Source organism: Oreochromis niloticus, linkage group LG4 (genome assembly GCF_001858045.2).
Source record: "Oreochromis niloticus isolate F11D_XX linkage group LG4, O_niloticus_UMD_NMBU, whole genome shotgun sequence".
NCBI classification, from domain to species: Eukaryota; Metazoa; Chordata; class Actinopteri; order Cichliformes; family Cichlidae; genus Oreochromis; species Oreochromis niloticus.
The window spans coordinates 13,804,961-13,826,545 of record NC_031969.2 but is presented as its reverse complement, the minus strand read 5'-3'; the positions used below and the strand labels follow the sequence as shown (position 1 = coordinate 13,826,545).

General features: G+C 43.3%; 2 protein-coding genes across 4 annotated transcripts; one reads left to right on the top strand and one right to left on the bottom strand.

Annotated features, from left to right (window-relative positions):
• The first annotated feature begins 96 nt into the window (after positions 1-96).
• On the top strand, positions 97-9,191 carry cdr2l (cerebellar degeneration-related protein 2-like). Its single transcript, XM_005468293.4, has 5 exons — positions 97-556; positions 2,576-2,688; positions 4,316-4,464; positions 4,822-4,986; positions 5,847-9,191. Exons 1-5 carry the CDS (start codon positions 478-480, stop codon positions 6,790-6,792), a joined length of 1,452 nt encoding a protein of 483 aa, XP_005468350.1. The 5' UTR covers positions 97-477; the 3' UTR covers positions 6,793-9,191.
• arhgdia (Rho GDP dissociation inhibitor (GDI) alpha) lies at positions 8,298-21,543 on the bottom strand. Of its 3 annotated transcripts, none has more exons than XM_019358078.2 (7): positions 21,527-21,543; positions 20,645-20,754; positions 12,010-12,208; positions 11,088-11,171; positions 10,581-10,657; positions 10,363-10,426; positions 8,298-10,063 (listed from the first exon to the last, which is right to left on the bottom strand). In XM_019358078.2, coding segments are annotated over exons 1-7 (738 nt in total). In that variant the 5' UTR covers positions 21,528-21,543; the 3' UTR covers positions 8,298-9,860. The 3 variants fall into 3 exon arrangements, with proteins under 3 accessions (XP_019213623.1, XP_003454040.2, XP_005468348.1); XM_003453992.3 differs by lacking the exon at positions 21,527-21,543 and adding an exon at positions 21,313-21,421; XM_005468291.4 differs by lacking the exons at positions 20,645-20,754; positions 21,527-21,543 and adding an exon at positions 13,468-13,624.
• Positions 21,544-21,585: the final 42 nt, after the last annotated feature.

Below are 21,585 nucleotides of genomic sequence, written 5' to 3'. Positions count from 1 at the left end.
GTTAAAACTTCTATTAGTCTTATTGATAGGTAAAAACAGCAGTGAATTCTTTAAGGGAACAGTAGAAGAAGAATCTCTATAACGTTGTAAACAGCACTTTTCTCCCACAGCACCCAAACGCAGCATCAGCAGCGTTTGGCTACCCGGCTGCAGCCAGGCTGCCAGTCTGCGTCTGCTGCTGCTGCTGCACATCAAAGCCTGATGAGACACCGAGGAGACGCTGTCAGCCTCCTCCAGCCTGCTTCACGTCGAGGCCGCACGGACTGCTCGGATGCTGGGTGCTTCATATCTGTGGACGCTTCAAGAAGAAAAAGGAGAAGGAGCAGGTGCACCGAAGTCCCCGCCGCCGAGGTTTCCTCTCTCTGAGTGATTTTGGGGGAGCTGTTGTTCGTTGTCACTTCCGGGCGAGCAGTCGGTACCACCGGCAGCTCACATCGCCGGCGGAGGAGGAGAAGAAGAGGAAGTTCGGCAGCATCGATGCTTCGCGCGGGGAGGATGGAGGAGTTTGTCACGGAGGAAGAGGAGCCGTGGTACGACCAGCGGGACCTGGAGCAAGGTGAGCCCACTCCTCCCAACCCCACCCCTCCTCCATTGACAACCGCTGGCCCCCGGGTGTTCATGCATTTAGAGGTGGGTGGAAATCTGGGAGGAGGCTGCACTCCTTAAAGACAAGTCATGTACGAGTTGGAGCTGCCTGCCCTTCATCTCATCAATTACTCCGATCCTGTCAGCGGTGGTTCGGACAGCAGTCCTCCTGTCAGACTGAGTGAATGTCTCCTCTCCTCTCCCGCTGTATTTCTCTCTCATATCCATCAGCCCACTTGCTGTGGAGCTGCATGACGTTATTTTGGGTGTGTGTTCCTAACAAAAAGGTCAGCACAGTGTGAGGAGCAGTGCAGAAAATCCCCAGAACTTTGTAGATTTTTGAATAAAATGAAAGAAATAAAGAGCAGCAAGAACCGCAGCTCAGACTGTTTATTGTTGCTCCTCCTCGCTGCTGTGTGACCAGCCCTGCCAGTAAATGGCTTTAAAAGGCTGCAGTTTCACTGAGAGTGTGTCTGAGGAGAGCTAAGTGCTCTGGAGAGCCTGCGTCCTCCTGCAGCAGCATCACCCCATCTCCTGATTACCTGCTGACCCAGAGAGCTAAAGCAGCTTTGTAGTGTCATCGTGCAGCGTGCATGGAGAGGCAGGTGGATTTGACTCCCTGTGTGCGTGTGTGTGTGTGTGTGTGTGTCCATCATCAGAATTTCATCTCAGCATTATTCAGCATCCAGACTAAAGTCATTAGCCCCCCCAACCCCACTCTATCCCCATCCCGCAGGCTGATCTGATTAGGGAGCCCCAGACGAGGCCTCCTTAGTGGGGATCAGAGATTTGAGGCTTTTCAGGGTCAGACTGGAAGCGTAATTACCGTCGAGCTCTCACTGTGCCACACAAATACACTGCATGCACTTTAGAGCCTGGCATCATTTTGCCCCAGAAATGATGCTGCGTTATGCAACTTTTCTGCTGCCGAACCTGCTATTTGGTGACACCACCCCCCCTCTCCCACCCACCCCCTACCTCTGTGTGGTTATTAGAATCAGGCAAACATGGAAAATGAGTCCTGGCAGATGGTGTGGTTAGTCCTGCAGCTTCATCTGACCTGTGAGGGGGGGCCTGTCGCATGAGGAGTTAGAGTTCGGTCCCTGTGATGAGGATGACTTTCTCAGCACGGCCTCCTGCACAGAACCCAGAAGTTATATAACAGAAGACTCTCGGCACGTGCCCGCCACAGGGACAGAAGCGGCGCCGTGACTGTGAGGTGCCGTGTGAACTCTCCTCCAACGCCTCTTCCTCAGCTCATTAGCGCTCTCCGGTTCAGGCTGAGTTTTGCTGTCTCTTCTGTCTTGTTGAAGCAGGAAATTACAGCATGTCCTTGCCTCCCCTCGCTGCGTTTGAGGCGACAGAGAGGATGCACAACGCGCACAAATGGAGCTTGTTAAATGTATTAGATAAGGCAGAGGTGATACATGCAAATGAGCCCAGTCGCATCTAATCTTTTGGGTTTTACACCTGCAGTACTGCATGCATGCAGGCTTGTGTTTTTATCCTCTGCGTTGGGTTGATAAAACGCTCCATTCACTGCTCAGTAATGGATGTCAGTGCCTCTCTGTCTCCTCCTGTCCCTCCACTCCCCCATGTTTGTTATGGGCTCCAAGTATGCAGAGCCAGCAGGATTCCCCTCCTCCTCCTCCTCTTCAGTCCAGCTTGTTTTTATCCACCAGAGGAGGATGAATAATGGATGCTTCACACTGTGTCAGAAAATATCAGCAACTGTTAAGGTGTTGTCAGAGCTCGGGCTCCTGCTGTGCGCACGACTGCAGGCTTTTATCAGCATGATGTGAGGAGAAACCAATCTGCAAGAGAACTGTAGTGATCTTTAAAATAAATGCACGGTAATATTTGGTGCCTGTTCTCTTTATCTTGGTTTTCATTAAGTCATCCAAAAACAAGCCTGAACAACTGGTTTTAACCATAAAGCCCTGAGAGTGAACTCTGCTTATGTCTGTCCTTCTCTGTCATCTCTCATCAGACCTGCATTTGGCAGCGGAGCTCGGCAAAACCCTCCTGGAACGCAACAAAGAGCTGGAGGACTCCCTGCAGCAGATGTACATCAACAACGAGGAGCAAGTGCAAGAGATCGAGGTGTGCTACTCCCGGGCTGCTGCCTGTCTGTGTTCATTTCCTACTCAGTTATGGTGTAAAGTGAGGGGAAGAAATGGCAGAAAACAACACGAGTGCGCGAGAAGAGAAAAACACGTGCAGAATGCGTCAGCCTCTTCACAGCTCAAAATCTGCACGTGTTCTTAGCGAAGAGGCTCGCTGAGGGTAAAGTAAACACCTGATGAGAGCCTCTGAAAATTTATTCTCAGTCTTAGAGATAGACACACAAAGATTTACACAAAGTCAACGTATCGAATTTTGGCAAAGCCTGTATATAAACTTGTTGGCCACTATATTAGGAACACCTTACCAGTACTGAGTTGGACAACATTTTCCTTCAGAGCTGTCCTACTTTTTTGTGGTACAAATTTCAAGTCAAGTCAAGTCAAGTGGCTCTATTGTCATTCCAACCATGTGCAGTGATACAGTACACAGTGCTACATATGACATATAACAGACCACCTACACAGCACTACATAAAGTGCAATGTGCAAAAATTGCAAAAAAACAAAACAAAGACAGTGCAACACCAGACAGAACAGAATGAAACAGACACAAGACGGTGCATGCACAACAGTGCAGTAGAAATGTGCAAAAGACTGAGCATTGTGCAAAAAGTCACTTGGTATATGAAGGTGTGTGTGTGTGTGTGTGTGTGTGTTAGTCCAGTCACTGAGTGTTCGGGAGTCTGACAGCTCGGGGGAAGAAACTGTTTCGCAGTCTAGCAGTGAGGGCCTGAACGCTCCGGTACCTCTTGCCAGAAGGCAGCAGGGTGAAGAGTGCGTGTGTGAGGGGTGTGTGGGGTCCTCCACCCAAGCTGGTGGCTTTGCAGATGTACCAAAGTGAGGTGACTGTGGAGGCCATTTAAGTACAGTAAACTCAGTGTCATGTTCAAGAAACCAGTTTGAAATTATTAGTTTTGTGACATGGTGTGTTGTCCTGCAGAAGGCGGGTACACTGTGATCATAAAGGGATAGACATGGTCAGCAACAATACTGAGGTAGACTGTGGTGTTTAAATTACACTCAGTGGGAACTTATTGGTGCAAAGTGTGCAATTTTGTGACCTTGTGTAATTTGTAGCCTCAATTTCTTGTTCTTAGTTGGCAGGAGTGACAGCTGGTGTGGTCTTCTGCTGCTGCAGTGTTCAGAGATGCTCTTCTGCATACCTTGGTTGTAATAAGTTGAAGTGGCCTTTCTATTAGTTTGAAGCTCTCTAGCCATTCTCCTCTGACCTCTGACATCAACAAGGCATTTTCTCCCAGAGAACTGCCGCTCTTTGTTCAGACCATTCTCTGTAAACCTTTAAATTAGATTATTAGATGTAGATTTTCCAGTGTTCTAGCTTAGATGTCTCTAACCTTATACTGCAGAATTATTTCTCACAGTTTTGACTGACATTAATCATGAGATGAACTTTTAACCCATATGAACCTGTGTGAACTGTAATTGTATTAACGTGTGTATTTTTACGACACATTTGTAATTTGGTTTAGTTTGCATTCTTTAAAGTACTTCTACCCTGTGCTCCCAGGACCAGTCTGTTCTCCAGATGTAAACCATTAACAGCTAATCCTTTCATTTTAATAGCAAGCATGCGTCTCTTGCAGTACCTGTCCAAGCAGCTGGAAATGTTGCGGGAGATGAACGAGCAGCACGCAAAGGTGTACGAACAGCTGGATGTGACGGCCAGAGAGCTGGAAATCACCAATGAGAAGCTGGTGCTGGAGAGCAAGGCGTCGCAGCAGAAAATAGACAGGTGACCCACAGCTGCTTTGAGCCCACACTTTCACTATACAAGGTTGGCCTCTGTGGGAAAAGCAGTGAGCCTGATGTAACAGTCACTTCGTAATCAGCTGAAGAATGTGAGCTTTGCTGCGCTGACAGACCACTCCCTCCACCTGAGCAGCTGATTTTAAAATAATCGGATGTGAATAATCAGGGATTAAATTATGTTATGTTCCAGGGCTAAAGGTTAAAAATACTTCTCAGTGCTTCTTTCTAAATATTCATTTTCTTTGGTTTGTAATGCTGAGTCATTCCAGCTTTAAGATAAAAGTATGACGTAATCAAAATGGAAAAAATTAGTGATCTGTGTGTGTGTGCATGCCTGCAGGTTAACCAGCACCATGGAGACCCTACAGAGCCAGGTGGACAGTCTCACAGCTCGGGTTGAGGAGCTGCGAACTTTGGAGGAGCTGAGAGTCCGCAGGGAGAAGAAGGAGCGTCGTAAGACCATCCACTCTTTCCCCTGCCTCAAAGAGCTCTGCACCGCTCCAAGGTCACTGAGTGTCAGGAAATTAATGCTGTAATTGTATGCTGGAGCTAACAGTAACTGTAACATGTCCTGTGTATGTAAAAAAGTATTGGATTTCTTAGTTTTTTGCGTATTTGTTGCACTTTTTTCCAGATCATCAAACAAATACTAGACAAAGATAACCTGAGTAAATACAAAACATAGTGTTTAAATTAGGATTTAATTTATTAGGGGTATCCAAACCTACATGGCCCTGTGTGAAAAAGTAATTGTCCCCTAAAGCAAATAACTGCAATCAATTACTGTCAATGAGTCTTTCACATCTTTGTGAAGGAATTTGGATCCACTTTTCTTTTTTTTAATTCAGCTACATTAGAGGTGTTTTAGCATGAGCGGCTTGTTTAAGCATATAAATGTGATTGAAGTCAGCTTGGACCCTCCAAAACCTTCACTTCTTGTTTCTTAGCCATTCAGAAGTGGACTTGTTGGTGTGCTTCAGGTCATCGTCCTGCTAGATAACCAACCCAGTGAGGCCTTGGTGTGGCGAGTGAAACCCAACTTTTTTTCTTTCTAAAAAATGTTGTTAATCACAGTTAATTCCTGACTTAACAAGAGAGGCAGTTACTTTTTCACACAGTGCCAGATAGGTTTCAGTAGCTGTTTCCTTATAAATGATGAAGTCATCATCTAGAAACTGAATTCTGTATTTGTTTGGGTTATCTTGGTCTAATATTAAAATTAGTTTGATGTAAAACAAAAAAAACAGAAGGACTCGAGTGCTTTATCACTGGACTGTATTTATAGCGTGACTGTGCAGTGTTTGTACATGAAATTTGAATGAGATTGGCCACAAACACAGCTCATTGAGTGTTTTTTCCTGTAAGGTATGAGGATGGTTTCCTGCTGGCCAATCCAGGTAGCGTGGACCTGGCCGAGCGACAGCCGCTGGATGAGGAGAACGACCGCCTGAGAGACATCGTCTCGTCGCTGCACTCGGCCATGGCTGCAGAGCGGTCCAAGCGGGAGGGTGCAGAGAGGGAGTGTGCTGCTGTGCTGCAGGAGTTTGAGCGCCTGGAGCAGCGTCTCCTAGGAGCAGAAGGATGCCAGCTGCGGGTTCAGGAGTTGGAAGCTGAGCTCCAGGAGATGCAGCAGCTCAGGAAGTCCAGGGTGTGTCTGATTGGTGACATGGAAGACGGCCTAGAGAATCTGCTCAATAACGGCCCTGAGACTGACACTCCAGAGGAGAGCCCGGGGCAGGAGGACGGAGGCGAGGGAGGTGCTGGAGAGGCTGGGGGAGTGGGGCAGCAAGGAGGACCGGTGAGAAAAAGCTGCAGCGACACAGCCCTGAACGCCATCTCAGCTCGGGACGCAACCGGTAGACGGCAGGGGAGCTACGCCCTCCACGCCAACGGCGTGCGCAAACGGGGCATGTCCATCCTGCGGGAGGTGGACGAGCAGTACCACGCGCTGCTGGAGAAGTACGAGGAGCTGCTGGGGAAGTGCAGGCGTCACGAGGAGAGCCTGTGCCACGCAGGGGTGCAGACCTCGCGCCCCGTTTCCAGGGATCCCTCCATGAAGGAGTACAACATGGCCACCGCGGGGCCTTCCACCTCCGGAGATGTCGTCGTCGCCGCCGCCCCTCCTACACCCCCTCAGACTCCCTCCACCCCTGAAGCCCTGGAGGGGATCAGCAGGCAGGTGGAGCAGGTGGACAAACGGCTGAGCCAGAACACGCCAGAGTACAAGGCGCTGTTCAAGGAGATCTTCTCCCGACTGCAGAAGACAAAGAGCGACATGAACACGAGGAAGAGCAGAAAGACTAACAAGTGAGGCACAGATGAGATATTACAAACATCTCAGTTTACCTCACTGTTTAAAGGCTTCTCATTTAACCGTCTGGCCACCCTTCACTGCTGTATCCTGTTTCACATGAAACTGCCAAAGGGATGAAATGCTTCTCTTGACTGTAACTGACAAACTATCTGAGTGGAGGGTTTTGTCGTGACGTTGTTTGTAACTGATGCAGAAGTGACTCCGTTTATTTTGCATTTATGATAAACACTGAAGCCAAATAACAGGCCAACTTTCAGAGGCTTTAAAACTTGCAGCATTTACAGCATGCATCTGGCTGATAACACAAAAAAGCTAAATCTCTCTTTCAAGAAAAAGAGGAATCGCAAGCTTTTGAATGGCTCAATGAGCTTAAAGAAGCTTTTTGAACTCACCGGATGGCACAAAATCGGTGTACCTCCTGAACAGGCGGCGATGCTTCTGCATCTTTTTCAGGGATTTATTTCATCATTTCCACACTGTGCTGCCACATAATCCAACTTGTTCCTGTAATAGGCCGTTTTAATGTTTCCTGTTGATTAAAATAACTACTGCATCAACCATGTTCTTTTTTTTTGGTTTAAACCGCTGCCAAGGTGGTTATGTTTTTGTTAGTGCTTGCATGTATGCGTGCCGTTCCGTCTGTAAATGCAACAGCTCGGAAAGTTTTGAATGAATTCTGATAAAACAGATCCACTGAGGTCATCAAGGTCAACTTTATGATTTATTAAAAATCCACAAAAAGCCTTGTAACGTAGAAACTACGATTCTTAAATGTGTGTATTGACAACATGTAGAAAGTAGCCTGTAAAGATTTCAAACGTGTCACATTTGACCTCTGACCTCTTCTTCAAGGGTAGTAGATTGATCGGAAAGTCAAAGTGATAATACTATAAGCTGATTTTATCTTACTGCCATTATTCGCACTGACAACATATCCCCAATGATATATGGGGATTTTAAATATCATGGTACTTTGGACCTCTGACCTCTTCTTCGAGGTCAAATAAGGTCAGACTTTTAAAAATAAGACATGTTAAGAAATTCTGCTGCCTTTGTTTGTACTGCTAACATTTAGGAATGATACTGGTAAACGGGGAGTCTAAATAACACAATTTGTATACAAATATGTCGCATTTGACCTCTGACCTCACTTTGGCATTTTACATCTGCCTCTCTTTCAGCTTAAGCCCAAAATCTGTTAGATTTTTAAAGAAAGAACTGTCAAGAGAAATAATGAATCCACATAAATACGAAGCAATTATACTCAGGATGATGTCAGTAATTACAAAAGCCTGCCCTAGGCACTTGTTTTTACTGCACTACAAACCAAAGATATATACAAAATGCAGCACTATTACCTTTAAAGTAAATACTGCCCAGAGAGTGAAGTTTCTTGGCAGAGGTTTGAGCTCTGAGTGGTTCTTTGTTTTGCTAATAGCTGCAAAAGTGCTCATGAAGAAAGTTTGTTTGGTAATAACCCCAAATAAAACACGACACACACACCCAGTCTGAACACTTTAATGTGAACACAGATCAGTAAACTGTAGGTAATACAAATAGCACACATCGAGTCTCACTCAACCCACAGAGCAAAAACATCAGTCCACGGCACGAGAGCTGAACGAAGCTTGACGGGCTTCACTCGGATACTTATGGAGTGTATTTTTTTTAAAAAAACAAAAAGGAAAAACACTTTCTTATGGCAGGATGTGTTAACCATCAGTGTCTGGTTAAAGGACTCGCGTCTCTATTCTGGTTCACAAGTCAATTATAGACGATACCGAGCTCTGCCGAGTCAGCAGAGGCGGCGCGTGGCCTGTGGGGAGAGTCTGGAGGCACAGTCAGCAGTGGAAATCTTTAACTTGAGCAATACGAGGTGAGCGGCTTAACAGTTTTCTGCGGTGTTCGGTTCAATAGGGAACTGAGGTAACGCGCTAGAATTGATGTCCTCTGGAACATAAGAGGAGACTGGGTGATATAAAGCCATTAGTACAACCCGGACTCTTAGATTTAGAGTTCATTTATTAGATTTGAAGAAACCTACAAAGTACTGGAATGAAGGTGTTGGTGAATAAAGCTGATATGATTGACACCCTGAAACAAAGAGATTAGCAAGTCCTCAGTCCTGATTCCCTGTCAATGTAATACAAGATCTGTTAAAACAGGCTCACATGATGGTCTGGCAAATATGATATTTAATAGTAAGAAGGCAACTGGCTCAACTAGGCTGTCTATTTTTTATTTACTTGTTAAGGCCACACGGCTGCTAAAAAACAAAACAAAAAAAACCTGCCAAAATACCCTGATCAGGAAAAAAAAAGAAAAAACAGCCACAGCTAAAGCGAGGGAATGCAAGGGGGTTAGAGGTAACTGCTTTCCCTCTTCTCTCAGCAGAATTTGCTGGCTGTTTGACTATTTGGAAAAAAGAAGTGGCCTGAATTCCAAATAATTTAACAAGACCCAAGTACAAATAATCTGCTCAAAGGCTTTAGGCAGGCTATGTCCAAGATTTGTGTCCAGCAATTACTGCTCAGTGACCGTACAGCGACCGTGTGCACGCAGCACTTTAGCTTCCTGTACAATTCTTTCCAAGGCAGATCGTGGTAATTGTACAAAACAATGTGAAAAAGAGAGAAAAGAAAGAGGAAGGAAAAAGTGAGAGAGAAATTTGCTTGTTAACAGATAATGCTTTTTTTTTTTCTTTCCTTTTTTATAAACAAACTGTAACCAAAACATATCTGGATAGTGAACATCATTTGCTTTCTCCATTTTTTTTTTTTAAGATGTCATTCTTATAATAAAGGCTGGTGCAAACAAAACTCAATCAGCGTTGCTATGGGAGGAATGATGAAGTGATTGGAATTTAGAAGAAAAAAAAAATAGATGACACTGCAGAAGAGGAGTGAGCAAGCTGATGGACGGAGAGAGCAAAAGACTGAAACAATCCAATATCCAGGGGGAGGTGGGAATGATGGCAAGAAAAAAAGAAAAGCGGAAACAAAGCAGAGGAAGACGTTGGTGGACCAGCGAGCGAGTGTGGGAGGGAAAAAAAAATCAAAAAAAAATCAGTCCTTCCAATCCTTCTTGATAGCGAGGCTCCATTCCCAAGACAGGTGGTCGTTTTTGTCGTCGTCGGTGAACTTGGACTTGATATGGTAGGTGCCGCGGGCCAGCATCCCTTTTGGAGCTTCCTCCATTGTGGTGAGGAACTCGTACTCCTCGCTTGGTCTGGGGCCGTAGCTGCCCACCATGTAATCAGACTTGTCAACTGTGCATCAGAGAGGGAAAGAAAAAGGAGAACTTTAGGATCAAGAGGCAGACTCATTCTAGTTTTTTATTCGCTAATTAGTTTTTTATTTTGTTTTGACTTTTTGTTTTTAAGTCAGTTTAGTTCCAGAGTGGATTTTTATCATATGAAAATGTTTATAGTTTTAGTTTCATTGTTTTTTTAATAATTACTGTATGGTGACCATGTATGAGAGGCAAGGTTTAGGAAAATCAGTACAGATATATATAAAAAAAACAACCAAAAAACCCGGCAGAGTGAGATGATTTGAGCAGCCTCACCTTTAACTCCTTTCCTGAAAGTTTGCTGCATGTACTTCAGGCCTGACACGATCTCTTTGTTGACCTGCAGAAGGCAACAAGAGTTAAATTCTTCTGAAGAGCCTCTGACGATAATGATAGTGCTCTGCAGACTGCAGTTACATCTCCAGCAGTGATGTAACAACAACACTGACGTAAACAGAGCGCAGTGGCGAGTGTGACAAACACCAGACTCTCACCTTGAAGCAGATCTTTATTCTGTACTCAACTCCCTCCTTCAACGGAAACGGGTTCTTCCTGAAGGTATCCAGGTCCCCTGGCAGACAAAAGCAACACAGCAGGGACAGAAGAGTCAGATCAAGTGTCAGTTTGGACCAATGACTTTGTTCCACTTTGACAAAAAAAAATAAAAAAAATAAAAAATTACACAGCAGGCTCATAAACAAACAGTTCCTGTGGATTTTGGGCTTCAACACCCTGTAGTAAGAATGATGACCACCAGGGGGAACAATGTCACAAGTGAGCCTCTGCTCTGCTGGAGGGGGCTAAAGTGTCAGGAAATGGCTCATTAACCCAAGTACATAGGAATCAAGTCGACACTGATTGGTGAACTAATGACCCAGCAGGCCTATGCCCCCCCCCACCCCCCAACAATGAGACATGTATGCCAGCCTCACTTCTTCTCACTTATTTTAGATTTCTAGTTTCTAAACTAAAATCGGCACGGACACATCTGCTCTACTTACCAGTCAGATCGAGGACCAGATTGTTTGGAGCCGTGTCGCACACCAGAACCATCTTGGTCACCTGGACGTTGGGGACCGTGGGATCTAACACAGGAGGAACAAGTCATGGCATTAAAAACATCGTCACAGTGTAGCAGGAGAGAGAAAATCTCATCAGTTTGAATAAAACAACACAAAAAGCTCAGGGGAGGCGTTACGTAAAGATGATAAAGAGCCAGATTTTTTCCCCCTCCCATGGATGTTTGTGTGTATAACTACTTACTCTACGATGCATTTAATTTCAGTGAAAGTTGTCTAAAAAAATTAAACGCTCGTATCTGGCTAAATATAAAAATAATGTGTCATTATACTGTGTGAATTAGAAACGCCATAACAATCTCTGCTTTTCAAGCTCTTGAACCAAAACTGTAATCCGGAAAAGATTTGCTTTACTTTGCACACATGGAGTTGCTCTACTTTCATTAATACTGCGCTAAAATTAGTCATTTAAAGCTTCTGAACTAACAAAGATTTCAGATCATCAGTACCAACATGCTGTATGACAGTAAATCTGTATATTTTTTAAACAGATTTCTTTGCTAAGAATATAACTCAATGACAAAAACACAGGAAAGAGTCTGTCTGAGCCATTAATGACTAGTTTCTGACTCATCAGCCCAGTTTTAAATATTCTAACTGTTTCCACAACAAATTCCTGGCTGTGATACCCCGTGCTATTGGTAGGACAAACAGGTTGAGCAACAACTTTGGCAGGTTTATTAAAGAATGACTTTAACATACTTTTGTCATATCATCACTACACAGGTTTTAATCATGAATTAAAAAAGGCACAAGCTAAATCCACAAGAAAAATCACTGTAACTCTTTTTGAAATCAACACGTATTTAAGCTTATTGACGTATGTTAATTAACATCAACACACCAACGACAACAGCAGCCGCGTTTCCCAGCAGCGCCTCCTTGTACTTGCGCAGGCTCTCGTCATCTTGGTCCAGCTCCTGGATCTCCTTCAAGCTCTTCTGGGCGGGAGGTCTGTAGTTAACAGAAGAGTCGCTCTCATCATTGGCTGCTGCGATCGCTGCCAGCTCCTCTGGTGTGGGCTCGTGCTCTGCCATGGTGTGCTAATCGCAGCAGGAAACATTGACAAAAGTGAGAGGCAGGGTTAGATGACAGGAAAGTAGAGTAATACACTCTGACCGACAGAGGTTCGCACCACGGACCGCTTCTCCTTTTCACTCTTGCTATGAAACGAAGCAGCGACGGGCTGTTTAAGACTTCCAGCTGCTGGGATTCATTATCCTGAGGGATAACAAACTTTGACCTGGGTGCAGCACTCTAAAGCTGCAGGTCATGCAGGAAGAAACAGCCTGTTCTACTGCTTTAATAGTTCACACGCTGAAAGACAAAGTAATCGCATCTGCTCTGCAAAAACTTTCACTTCAGAGCAACTTCTCTGTTCAAACAGAGTGACAAGAGGAACAATCCACAGAGCTCGTGTGCACTTTTTTCTTCATTAACAGGCAGCTGGCAACAGATCAGCTATATTGAAATAAACCAAAGATGAGTCAAGTTTTGTGCCTTGTGGGCAACTTCACATTATTTTGACAAGAGCCGAGCCACTTCCAAAGCCCCTTTGTTTATTCAACACCTCAACACAGACTTGCACATATGCACACACCCTGGCAGACACGAGCCAAGACACGTGACACTCTAACCCTCGCAGTCTACTTGGCGGACCAGCCAGTTTCCCCGATGCCGCAGCGATGACATACAGCAGAGGTTGGTGGTCTAAGAAGCTGATGGTTATCTGAGCTCCATGCTTTTCTAGTCTCTCCGGCTCAACAGCAAGTGAAAAACAGCAGTGCTCGCGTGGCCGTTTACACCCAGCTGTGCTCTCACAACCACTGTTACTGCTAATTGACAGTGATTCTGAGCAGGCAACAGCACAGTAACACAATGAGACCTTGGACAACAAACCTGCTCTAGTTATGCAATTTATAACATCTGGTGCACAAATGCTGGACAAAGCCTACACAGTGCTGTTCAACACATGCAGCTGGATGATGGTACTCTGTAACACTTGCGTGAGGTCTGTTCTGCAAGCAGAACAAAATGAGAACAGAACCTGCAGTCCTCAACAAACTGATAGCACTTTTCTAGTCTTATCGACCACTGAAACCTCACATACAGTGCAAACCACAGTCACAGTCATACAGTGCTTTATCGACTTTAAGCAGTTGATTTATCACACATAGAAAACAAGAGGGCAGAGACCTGCAACGGAAACACAAAGACCAGCTTTCATGCACTTTGCCCTTTGAGGCGAATCTCAAAGCAACTCTAAACTTCTAACGAAATTAGAAGAAGTGACACTACTTACTGTCAAATAATGAGGCAACACAGCAGAAAGCTCTTTCTGCTCAGCGACAATTATTTATTAATGTGGAGGTGTTGCCCTTTCTTGCCACGAACAGAACATTCCTCCTAGCTAGCGAGCAGCTACACCCTCAAATGTCTCATCCTGCGTGTTTGCATGTTGAAAGAACTTCCTGTACTGCGCTGAATTTAACCATGCATCAACACGGGCCACACGTATCACTGTGAGGAAGCAAGCGACATATTAATTTTTTTTTTTTTATTGTGCAAATATGTGCAGTATTGCATTAAAGTGAAAGAGGAAGATTAGAGCACCAACTTCTTCTCTGTTAAACTCTAAATTACACATGCTACAAAGATGCAGGCAGTGACTAACTCAGCTTCTTTTTCTTTTTTTTACTGTTGCAAATCAGGTTAACCTGGGAGGTAATGACACAACGAACGGGCACAGGCGAGCTAACAAATGCGGATAAAGCAAACGCACAAGAACCCACCAGACAAACAACCCTTAAGTGGCGACAGCTTACAAGGCCAGTTTCACCTGCTCAGTACAGGTTGTTACCCTCAGCAACAGACTACAGCTGACACAACCTCACCCATCGCAGCAAATCACACTCAGCAAACGGACAGTGTTGAAAAAACAAAACTGGTTTGTTGATCCGCCTAACCCTCTGCTCTGCTCTATTTTGCCTCCATATACAGTTGGGCATTAGCCAAGCAGGAACTGAGAATGCAGCACAGTTTGTTTTTTTTGTTTTCCCCAAATTGGGCCTCTATGCTCCCATAAAAGCACAAATTCCTCTTATCCCAATAGCTTGCTGGTTTGGCCTGTCAGCTGTGTGAGTGTTTCCTGGTCAAAAAGACAGAGAAAGAGAGAGACAGAAGAAAATCGCACCAGATATCACAGTGATGTGTCATATCATTCTTCAAGGCACAGGTTGTTTTTCTCGCTTCCTCTTCTCGACTTTCAATGCACTCCTTGTGACGGCTGTGCAGCGAGCAGCATTGTGACTGCAGCATACCAAACCGTCACACAGCAGGAAGTGCTCAGTCACAGAGAACTGGCATGTTTCTCTACTGGAAACTATTCTGAAAATCTCAAGTCAAAACTTCTCTGTCCTAAATCTCAGCTGTTAGTGCATAAAAATGTAATTTTTTGACTGGATCAGTACTTCACCTCCAAGATGAAATTATGGCTGAATCTAATAACTATATACTATTCAGTTAGCGATGCTAACCTACTAGTTAAGTCACAAAGCAAACCTTGAACTGAGCTTCTACACCGTTGGCATTTTGAAACCGCAAATTTTTACCTCACAAGGGAGACGCGCCAAGCTTTACTCTCCTTTTTTGACTCCAATGGGGGCCATAATACAAAACATTAGACTCATATTCTATTCAACCAGAGCTCAAACTAGACTGAGATCATAAAATCATCAAGACAGGTCATAAAATCAGAACATGGTTTAATTGCTTTAATTGTTGTACAGCGCTTTGTGACTCAGTGAAACTCTATATAAATAAACTTTACTAAGATCACATGAAAAGCAGGTTTGCATTATGGCATTGCTGGCCACAAGAAAGCATCCAGGGTTAAGACACTTCCTGCTGGCTTCTGTTTTCATGCTTGGAAAAGGGAAGCCAGTGTGTCCATCTTTTGTATACTGTGTACGATTGGATAACATTTTCCCAGAAAAACATGATTATGGTGCACAAAGAAATAGTTTCCAAATTTGTCTCTAATGATACTAAGCCTGGTAATGACTAGACCGACATGAAATACAACCACCATAATAAATGCAGGCAGCCATTTCTGAACTGCAAAACTGCAGGGCATCTGATCAAGTTATTCCAGTGCAGCAAGCCACATTTACCAACATAAGCACTAAGAAATTATAGATACGACTGTTCTAAGTGTGGCAGACAGCCACATCACTTCGAGCTACCATCTTAATCAAGTGTGAAATTGTTGATTCAGCATATTTAAATAAAAAAAAAAAAAAAAGGGGGGGGGGGGCATAAAATAGATTAGTTTAAACAATACTGACATCACCACCCTCATAATGATACCCTTTTTTTCCCTCGCTCAATCCATGTGGCTTGCGGCTAAGCAGCTACATACTGAGCTGACAGGAAAAGGCCCCGTCATTGTTCTGCCTGCTGGGAATCAACACAGAGGTCATGAGATCGTGTAAACCCGTGGTGGGATGTGCTGCTGGACTTCTCCTTTTCAGTGTCCTAACCTTCACCTGCGCTACTTTCTCCTTACAGGTGGATAATCTCGCCGCTTGGCTGGACTAAGCAGCACAAATTTACAAACATACCAGGCTTGGCAGGAGTTGAGGCTTGAGATTAGTCTTGCTCCCTAGCAACACTGCTGAGCAATAAGAAAAGGTGGGATTATGGATCACAAGGCATCCGGGGCCAGGAGAGGAAAGTGTTTCTGTGGAAGTGTCGCTGGTGATGCAACAGGAAGCTCTCCCGTTGAAACATTAGTGACTGTGGCAAGTTATTGAGGTTAAGGAGGCACCAGGGAATCCCTGTGGGATGACACAAGATCTACAGGTGTCATTAATATATGTGTGTGGTGAGTGTGTGTGTGTATGTGCTCATAGGGGTGAGCCAAAGGTCTATAATGAACTAGATATTATATCACTGAAACAATTATACAATGAAAGCAAACTTGTGGTTTTTGTGTTTGTCCTCATCTTTCAGGTTGCATATTGTCGTTGTTGAATATCTACTATTAATTATTAATGACTTGTGAATAACATTTTTTTTTTTAATCAAAGTTAAAGTCAACTTTTTATTCTCTACTAAAATACTGCACATTATTTCGATAGTAAATAGAGATTAGAAGTTATGCATTCGGTATTTTCTGGTTTACTTTCATTAAGCACCATGAATGGCACTATTTAAAAATTAAAAATGTCACATTTATTATATATTTATGTAATATCTATTATATAAAAAAATAATAAAACATTAAAAATAATAAGTAGCTACTAGTAAAAATAGTTATGGAGTTAATCTACTAAAATTACTTAGATTTAACCTGGGTTTTTAATCATGGAAAGTCAGGGTTCACAAAGCATTTTCTTTAGTTGTTGTTGGCGTTTGTTAATTTCCTGTTTGCTCAAGTGGTGTTTGAGCATACTGGCATAATGTGGTTGGTGCTGGCATCACCTAACCAATCATAAATATTGGATTAGAGCCACAGACTTCTAACAACAAACCGTAATGCTGAGAAAATATGAGGAAGTAAAAAGAACAAACAAAAAAAAAACCCAAATTAATCCCAGCAACTGCAACAACAAAGTCTCAATAGATGTGACTCTAAACACAATCACGTATTCTATTCAATTTATAGGCTGTGTAGGTGTATCATTGTGATGTGCAAGACAGTTTTAGCCTTATTTAGTCTCAGGAGTGAGCAGTTCAAAGGTATGCCTACTTTTAATACATATAAAAATGTCAACAAGTAGGCTGCAAGCCTTTGGAGCGTCTGTTTAAAGGACTGTGACTACACAAAGCATATAGAGCAATAAAATTGCTTAGAAATCATTTGCAGAGAGCAGGAACAAAAAAAGAAAAAAGAGGACATAATAGTTTCCTCTGTTGAGAATCAAACATTTACTGATGCTGTTCAATGTAAGCCAAACGGCGGGTCCATCTCACTGTCTGCACTCAAAGGTTGATCGCTCATTATGATTTATCGCCTCATTTATTATCTGCTTTAAGGTGTCTGAAGATCCAGCATAAACTATCACGACAACAACAGGTTAATGTAGAGGTTTACCCCTGAGGCTACCTGGATAAGCCAGTTACCATGCTTTACAGTCCAGCCCTCTGGCCGTGGAAGATTTGATGTAATCTTATGAGCTCCGTTTAGAGCCACTGGTAATGCAATAGATGCTGCTGTTCAGGTTCTTCACTGCAGGCAAAGGGCAATGGAGCGGAGGTGGGGGACAACAAACAGCACATCACAGGCTGGAGTAAAGGCAAAACAGAGCTGCAAACTGGAAAACCCTGAATGCACCCAAATTCAGCAACAACTCATAGTTGTTAGGAATACTTATTATTAGCCAGGTTTTCCAGTGATTAGGCACATACAGCAGCCAGGTGCAGGACAAAGTAAACCAATATGTGAAGCCTGCTTTACTGATTAATCAAGAAGTGGAAGTATTATCGCTGATAACTTACAGCCTGAATTGGTTTCATGGAATAAAGCACACGTTTAGCTCAGAGACAAGAACAGGACATAAATGGCGCTTTACTAGACCTTTGTGAAGTGACATTTAGCTCCTGGCCTTAACTCTACTCTAGAAAGCGATGCTTTGATCCTCTCAGCTCTCTGTGTTCTCGCTCTTTCATGCAGCTCTCAGTGCGCATAAGACCTTTGCAGTCGTTCCATTTTACCTGTACATGATCTCTCTACAGTTGCACTTTGCTTCAGCGACGACTTCTCTGGTTCGGGTGCACCACAAAAATCCTAATCATCAAATCAGCAGATTGTGATTTGATTCGAAATTAACTACCCTGCAATGACTGTAATGGAAAGGGGTGCTGCTGTAAGACCACATCCTGTATCCAGTGTCTCTGTAGCTGAACATTTTTTTTTTTTCATGCATACAGATTGAGAATATTTCACATGTATCAGATAATGTAAATATTATATCATTCCACTGTTATCTTGCTGTCATTTTAAGCTTTTTTTTTTTATCTCAGTAGAAAATTGTGCACTTAGCACACTGACTGCAAAGAGCAGCGCTATGGTGGCATGAATTAAGACCTGCAACCACACACCACATGAAAATACCTTTCTGCTGTGCATCTGAGTAATGCAGAGCCCCCATGTTTGATGAAACTGATTAAGGCCGCAGCACATGCTTTTGTCTTCAAATAAGGAAGCCTTGCACGTCAGGCTGCGACTGAACCATTTTGTCTGTCAAGAAACTACTGCAAGCTTCCTTTTTCAGGCGGGCTTGATGATTCATATCCTTTAACGCGCTAACCACAGCACTGCACAACTCATCTTCTTAAAGCTAACCTGGGGGCCTAACTTAATCCAAGCTAAGCATTTTTTTTAAATGATAGAAATGCTAAAAGGCCTGCTTCTGAAGCCTCTAAAAAAAAAGAAAAAAAAAAACATGCTAGGTTCAATCAAGTTTTAGGGGCAGTGCTAACATGCCAAATCTTTGAGGAAGTGTTGCAGAGCTGATGCAACGCAGAGGAACCCAACCCTAACAAATATAGACAAGTGGGTAGGATAAAAACAGAAATGCAATGAGATAAGGAGTGGAGGAGTATGCAGAGACACTGGTTAATAGGTTTAACATCTACTAATGAACAAAAGGCTCTAAAATGTCACAGAAATGGTTGAAATCCATGGTCAATGAGCAGCAGAAAGAACAGGAGTGGCTGTGAGAGAATAGAAAAGCAAAACATGCCTGCATCCCCAAGAAGGCCCAGAATAAATAGGAAGCTTTAAAAATAGCCGGTGAGAAATCCCTTCGTACAGCAGCAGGAAACTAAGCGTGAATGGGAGAGCCAAGGTGCCAGCCACTCTGAAAGGTCAGGGCCTTACGCTGCTGTTCCACGGGCGTTTTCAGCAATGTGCCCCAGCCTGGATGGGCAACAGGGCGCGGACTACCCGATAAAGTATTGCAGCTCTGAAATGATTTCTTTGAGGAGGACAGCCATGACATGATATATATGGTGGATGGTATGAGCGTACTCCCAAAGGTGCTCCCCTGAAGATTTGAATTTAAAGTTGTGGATGCAAAGAAAGGCCTAGTCTCTTGCTCTCACACTCTGTGAAAGGAAAAGGCTAATACAAACTCACTGCATCAATTCCTGTGAGACCGAGCTAAAATAGGAGAGGCCATTGACACGATTCGTCATGACTAGCTTAGAAAGTCCACTAGAAAAGTGTGGCGCATGGAGAAAAACAGTGATTCGGTTAAAATCTCTTTTGTTATGTGAACTGAGAAAGGCAAATGCATCATCAACTTTACTTTATCAGTTCATAGAAATATGCTCCAGCCATTTTTGCAGTTCAGGCCTGTGGGTTTGACCCTTGCACTCTTCACTGAGTTGCTGGAACATGTTTGAAGATTATAGCAGTGACAGGAAAGCACACCAAAAATGTTAAGTACCGACCCTAAATGGGTCTCTCTCTTTTCTTTTCTTTTTTTATAACCTATGCAGGCCTCTCGCCTCACACCAGAGGAAATAAACTGCTGCAAGACACATCCGCCCGCCACTGGAAGCTCGCAACATTTCAAATATGGGGTGAAGCAAGTGAACAATTCAAGGCAGAAGTTGATTAAACAGAAAGTTCTCGACCTTCCATAAGAAAAGAAGGGGCCAAAAAATCCTCTATTTATCATACATACACACATACAGGAAGGAAAGGGAGGCTTCACGGTTTGTGTGATCACTCTGAGAAATCACTTGCCAGCCATTCAGCCAAAAGCACACAGCTTAAGTATCACACCCAAAGTGCTCAAGAGGTGATAATCACTCGATTTTGGCAGATTTGATCGACGTGCTCTGATTGATTGTTTGCAAGTAAAAAACAAAAAACGAAAAAAAAAAAGCCAAAATGGTGGCTGCTTCAAGTGTAAGCTAATTCAAATTAAAAGACAGATGAGTTCCAGGAAGTGGCTGAAAAATGTTCCTCATATAAAGCACATGATCATGAAGAATGTGTTAAAGCAGACTAAACGACTAATTTGAACAAATCCCCTACTTTACTGGTCAGTGCAACCACTTTTTGTGTGTGCTTTTAACAGCAACGGGTGACATTTCGTTACTTAATAGCCCCAACCCTGGCAGCTCAGATCGGGTTCAACACCCGGAAATTCACAACTAACCGACGGCTTCGGACAACTTTACAATGACTTCGCTGTAATTTTAACAAAACGATATTAGTGCAACTACGGGAGTATATCATGCTATTAAAAAAGTAGTTCCTTAACAGTAAGCGATTATTTGGTAAACAAATTTTCCTAGAATTCAGGTTCAAGCGGTAAGTTAGCCGGTTTTTTTTCCTCCTTTTTCTTAGCAAGTAATCGATTGAAATTTGTCGGAGCAGCTTAAGGAGGCATAGTAATGCATATTTAACAGAATAAAATAAATTATAAGAAGACTTAAGTGGGTGTTTTATCTACTCTTACCGTTACACTTGTGGTTGGCTGGAACAGTCTCCTGTGAATGGGAGTGCAGTGAAGCGGCAGAGGAAAATCTGAGCCCGGTGCCGCTGACGGGCACAATGTCCGGTCTGCCACTTTCAAAATAAAGGGCGACAAAAGACCCACATTTTTAAAAACGTACCTACCTACACGCTGTATAGATTCAATAAATTTTAAGAATCAAAAATATTCCCAACAAATTATTTTTAAAAGCTCGACTATGAATTTTCTTTGTATGTGCTTCAAATAACTTAATGTTAAGTACAGTTTAGAATCGTATTTTTATTGAGTGGGGAGTTCTTTTTTAGTGTCTTTATACTGGGGTGACAGTGCATTTTAATTAATCGTGTATGAATTGCTATTGTTCAACAACTGCTATTGTTTATTTTTATATGAGTTCGAATAAACTGCAAAACTACATTTCAGTCCATTAGTAACTCATAAACTATATATGTAACACTCTTATTTGTATTATGGGTAGACTATTTTTGTTTTCTGAATGCATAACCTAATGAAGTGTGAAGCTAGCATCAAATTGTCACTTTTACCTATAAATCGTACGACGCTGCTATATAAGAATATTGATAACAGAACAGGACAAAAATTTTATATAAAAGTCGCGCAGATAAGATCAGATGATTTCCACGTATTACCTTGAAAGCCAACCGGAAACTGTACTTGTGAACGTTTCGCACTTTTTGCCCCGCTACGCTTCCGGGAAATATGCGCTTCGACACGCGTGGGCATGCAGAGGTACCTTTTGTGGCTGACTTTACACTACGTTCACTTCACGCCCTCTTTGGTTTTTAGTCACTTGATCACGTCTGTAGCACAGCACATAAGCCTCGCAAGTTTATCTTTACCTACTTGAGATTTAATGCACGCCCGTGTGCTTGCAAAAGGCGTGGTGAGCACATACTGAAAAG